Consider the following 4,960-nt stretch of genomic DNA (forward strand, 5'->3'; position numbering starts at 1 on the left):
CTCTTCTCTTCTCTTCTCTCTCTCCCTCCTTCTCTCCTCTCCTCTCCTCTCTCCCTCCTTCTCTTCTCTTCTCTTCTCTTCTCTCTCTCCCTCCTTCTCTTCTCTTCTCTTCTCTTCTCTCCTCTCCTCTCCTTTCTTCTCTTCTCTCCTCTCCTCTCTCTCCCTCCCTCCCTTCTTCTCTTCTCTTCTCTTTTCTTTCCTCTCCTCTCCTCTCCTCTCTCCCCCTCCTTCTCTTCTCTTCTCTTCTCTTCTCTTCTCTTCTCTTCTCTCTCTCCCTCCTTCTCTTCTCTCTCTCCCTCCTTCTCTTCTCTTCTCTTCTCTTCTCTTCTCTTCTCTTCTCTCTCTCCCTCCTTCTCTCTCTCCCTCCTTCTCTTCTCTTCTCTTCTTTTCTCTTCTCTCCTCTCCTCTTCTCTTCTCTCCTCTTTTTCTTTTTCTTTTTCTTTCTCTACAGGCTCTGGCATCCCAGAAATGAAAACTATCCTGCGTGGAGTGGTGCTGAAGGAATACCTTACCCTCAAGACCTTCGTGGCCAAAGTCATTGGACTGACCTGTGCCTTAGGCAGCGGGATGCCTTTGGGGAAAGAGGTGAGGGGGGATCTGGGGTCCGTGGGCTACCAAGATGGAGAAACAGCTAGAAACCAAGTTCTGGCTGGAATAGTGAAAAAACACAACTGTCTTTGGTTTCCAGGAGGGTAGCTTGAGAGAAGATGTGATACAGGCAATCCTTGTCTTATGACCAATCAATTAACAACTGTTTGAAGTCTCAGTGGATTCCCCCCCCCCCCGAAAGATACTCATGTCCTGGTTCCCAAGTTCTGACATCCCCTCCCCTGTGCGGTGTCACGTGATTGTATTTTGGGCACTTGGCATTTACGGCTGTTTGCAGCGGCTCTGTGGTCCTGTGATCATGATTTACGATGTTTTTGACAGAAACCTGCTTTTACTTCCAGTTCCTTGCAAAAAGTGGCTCAGAGTGTACAATGGCTTCATTAAATAATTGCCACATCCAGTTAATAGCTGCTGCGAAAGTCAGGTTTAGTCATATGATGATCTGCTTTACAACTATCATAGCAACAGCCATAGCACTTAGACTTATATACCGCTTCCCAGTGCTTTACAGCCCTCTCTAAGCGGTCTACAGAGTCAGCGTATTTGCCCCCAACAATCTGGGTCCTCATTTTACCGACCTCGGAAGGATGGAGGGCTAAGTCAACCTCGGAAGGATGGAGGGCTGAGTCAAGCTTGAGCAGGTCAGGATCAAACTGCTGTCAGTCGGCAGAATTAGCCTGCAATACTGCATTCTAACCACTGTGCCACCACACCCATCATGGCTTATAACCATAATTGTGGGACTCCAGTTATGATCATAACTTGAAAACAATCTCTACCTGTCTTCAAGTTTCTGAAACTTGAGACTTCTCCTCACTTGCTCCAGAGGGTAAGAATTCAAGCTGAAAGGATGAAACTTCAAGGATGTAGATAAAAATTAGAAATTGAGAAGAATGTCTTGACAGGAAGAGCTGCCAGTCAGTGAATAGGCCAGTGATGGCGAAGCTTTTAGAGACCGAGTGCCCAAACTGCAACCCAAAACCCACTTATGCATCGTCGGGGGCTGGGTGGGCGTGGCCCATTGGGTGGGCGTGGCCCATTGGGTGGGCGTGGCTGCGGTGGTAACAGCAGACGGGGTGGGACTAAAAAGTTCAATCAATCAATTCCAACTTTGCGAGATCTTTTTTTCCCCGCGAGAAGTTGAAATTGATTGATTGAACCTTTTTTTTTTTTTTTTTTGCACACGGCGGCGGAGGCCTAAAGCAGAAAGGTTTTATAAAACCCTGCTGAAGGCCTAGGACTGGGGCGACGGCACGCGTGCCCACAGAGAGGGCTCTGAGTGCCGCCTCTGGCACCCGTGCCATAGGTTCGCCACCATGGGAATAGGCTCTTCTTGAAGTGGTTTCTGCCCTTCATTGAAGCCATCTGTCAGGGATAGTGTGCAGGTAGTCCTCGACTTAAAACCATTCGTTTAGTGACTATTCAGAGTTGCAACGCCACTGGAAAAAAGTGACTTATGACCGTCTTTCACACTTGTGACCACTGCAGCATGTGATCAAAATTCAGGTCCTTGGCAATTGTCTCGTATTTACCATGGTTGCAGTGTTCTGGGATCATGTGATCCCCTTTTGAGACCTTCTGACAAGCAAGGTCAATGGGGAAGCCAGATTCACTTAACAACCATGTTACTCACTTAACAGCTGCAGTGATTCATTTAACAACTGTGGCGAGAAAGGTCCTAAAATGGGGGCAAAACTCACTTAAGAGCTGTTCTTGCTTAGCAATGGAAATTTGGGGTTTGGTTGTGGTCATAGGTCAAGGACTACCTGTAGTGAACCCTGCAGAAGGTTGGACATGATGATCTCTGGGGTCCCTTCCAACTCTTCCCAAGGCTGGTTAATCCAGCTGCCTGATCAGCCTCCATAACTGGGCACATAGTTCATTGATTGAGATGGGCAGCTATAGAAACTGAATAAATACATAAAAATAATAACCTGGAGAGTGTTTGGGCCCTAGCAACAATCTGCTGATCTTGCTAATCTCTTCTTCCTCCCTTTCCTGTGTGCAGGGACCCTTTGTCCACATAGCCAGCATGTGTGCAGCCCTCCTCAGCAAGTTCCTTTCCGTCTTTGGAGGCATTTACGAGGTGAGTATTTACCTCTGAGGCTGCAAGGTAAGAACAGTAGAAACTTACAGTAGTAACTGTGAGAGGGACCTCGGAGTCCTAGTGGACAGTCACTTAAATAGGAGCCAGCCGTGTGCTGCAGCTGCCAAAAAGGCCAACACAGTGTTAGGCTGCATTAACAGAGGGAGAGAATCAAGATCACGTGAAGTTTTAATACCACTTTACAATGCCTTGGTAAGGCCACACTTGGAATACTGCATCCAGTTTTGGTCACCACGATGTAAAAAAGATGTTGAGACTCTAGAAAGAGTACAGAGAAGAGCAACAAAGATGATTAGGGGACTGGAGGCTAAAACATATAAGGAACGGTTCCTGGAATTGGGTATGTCTCGTTTAATGAAGAGAAGGACGAGGGGGGACATGATAGCAGTGTTCCAATATCTTAGGGGCTGCCACAAAGAAGAGGAAATCAAGCTATTCTCCAAAGCCCCTAAAGGCAGGACAAGAAGCAACGGATGGAAACTAACCAAAGAGAGAAGCAACCTAGAACGAAGGAGAAACTTCCTGACAGTTAGAACAATTAACCAGTGGAACAACCTGCCTCCAGAAGCTGTGAATGCTCCAACACTGGAAGTTTTTAAGAAGAAACTGGACAGCCATTTGTCCGAAATGGTATAGGGTTACCTGCCTGATCAGGGGGTTGGACTTGATGACCTCCAAGGTCCCTTCCAACTTTATTATTATTGTTATTATTATTATTATTATTATTAATAATAATAATAATAATAATAATAATAATAATAATAATAATAATAATAATATGGGCTCTGACAATGGAAGAACGAGATGACTGGAAAACCCCAAACTGTTGGTTAATCAAGGACCCTTGGTGTAATCTGAGCTTGGTTGTGTTCTTGCAGACGTCTCATTACCAAGCTAGGTAACATCATCAGTGCATTCTGGCCAGCCACTCACACGACCCAATTCTGAATAGGCCCGATAGTGGGCCACAGCTCACAGTTGGAGACCCCTGCCCTAGCCTCAGTCCTAGGATTTGTAGTTTGGGGATAATAACCCTGAAATTATAAAAATCCATCAAACAAACAAAAAACTAAATCCAGACCTACTTTATGGTGACAGCCCCAAAATCCTACAGGTACTCTTGAACTCTTAGGAAAATGCTGTTGTGGACTTGTTGCTGTTGCATTGTTCCTGTTACCCTATTATAATTAGATTCATGACTTCATTCTCGACATCTCTTGCCCACCAGCTAGCGTTACATCGTGCCCCAAAGCCAGGGTGTCTGAGAACAATGGGGATTGTAGTCCAAGCTATTTAGGAGGTCTGTTTTTAGCACTTAATGGATAAAAATATATGTTGAAAGCTGAGAAAGGCCAGGAGAGACGGGAAGTAAGAGCTGAAGGAGGATTCCTAATGTGGGATGGTTTATTTGTGGTCTGCGTATCAACTTAACCCTCCGTGACATTGACAGAAAAAGAGAGGGCCGTGAGAAAACAGCCTTTCTTGTGGTGTTAATTAATTTGTTTATTGAATTTAAAAACTGCCCATCTCCCTTACAGATGCTTTTTCTTTCACTGAAGTCACTTTTATGATTTCAATCTCAGTGGCTGTTCTCTGGGCACATAGCAGTCTCTCTCTCTCTCTCTCTCTTGCAGAATGAATCCCGCAATATTGAGATGTTGGCGGCTGCTTGCGCGGTGGGCGTTGGGTGCTGCTTCGCTGCTCCCATTGGCGGTAAGGCTTCCTTCCGGAACTTTCCCTGACTCGTCCCTGTCTCTGCTCCAAAACTCTCCTTTCCTGCCTCCTCTGTCCCAGAATGGGCTTTTCTGTGAATTTTGCCAGTATGGCTGAACCCACTATATGAATCGGGATGTTAATTTCCATTCCTGATGATTTCCCCAAACAGGTTAGGGAACTGACAGAAAGTTGAGCTGTTTCTAATTTGCAAAATCAGAATCTGGAGAAATGGTCATTATAGGACCATGGATATTTTGCTCTGGGAGGAGGGAGTTTCTCTGGATTGTTCAGACAACAGAATTGGATTTTCCCCTGGAGATGTATTCAACCCAGCTAGTTCAAAATGCGGCCGCGCGGGCGGTGTTGGGAGGGACTCGTCGCTCCCACGTCACGCCGCTTCTGCGCGAGCTGCATTGGCTGCCGGTGGCCTTCCGGGTGCGCTTCAAGGTGCTGATTATTATCTTTAAAGCGCTCCATGGCATCGGACCTGGTTACCTTCGAGACCGCCTCCTGCCACAGATTACCCCC

At 46.3% G+C, this 4,960-nt stretch overlaps 1 protein-coding gene across 1 annotated transcript in view; it reads left to right on the top strand.

Moving 5' to 3' along the window:
* Nucleotides 1-4,960, top strand: part of LOC107298370 (chloride channel protein 2) — a gene marked incomplete at its 3' end in the record, with an annotated part of 38,537 nt that overhangs the window by 14,478 nt on the left and 19,099 nt on the right. Inside the window, exons 4-6 of the mRNA XM_029286508.1 lie at nt 452-585; nt 2,618-2,695; nt 4,351-4,429. Coding sequence (XP_029142341.1) covers nt 452-585; nt 2,618-2,695; nt 4,351-4,429 — 291 coding nt within the window. The remainder of the gene's footprint in view (nt 1-451; nt 586-2,617; nt 2,696-4,350; nt 4,430-4,960) is intronic.

This window comes from Protobothrops mucrosquamatus, unplaced genomic scaffold (genome assembly GCF_001527695.2).
Source record: "Protobothrops mucrosquamatus isolate PMUCROS unplaced genomic scaffold, P.Mucros_1.0 scaffold3925, whole genome shotgun sequence".
NCBI lineage: Eukaryota > Metazoa > Chordata > Lepidosauria > Squamata > Viperidae > Protobothrops > Protobothrops mucrosquamatus.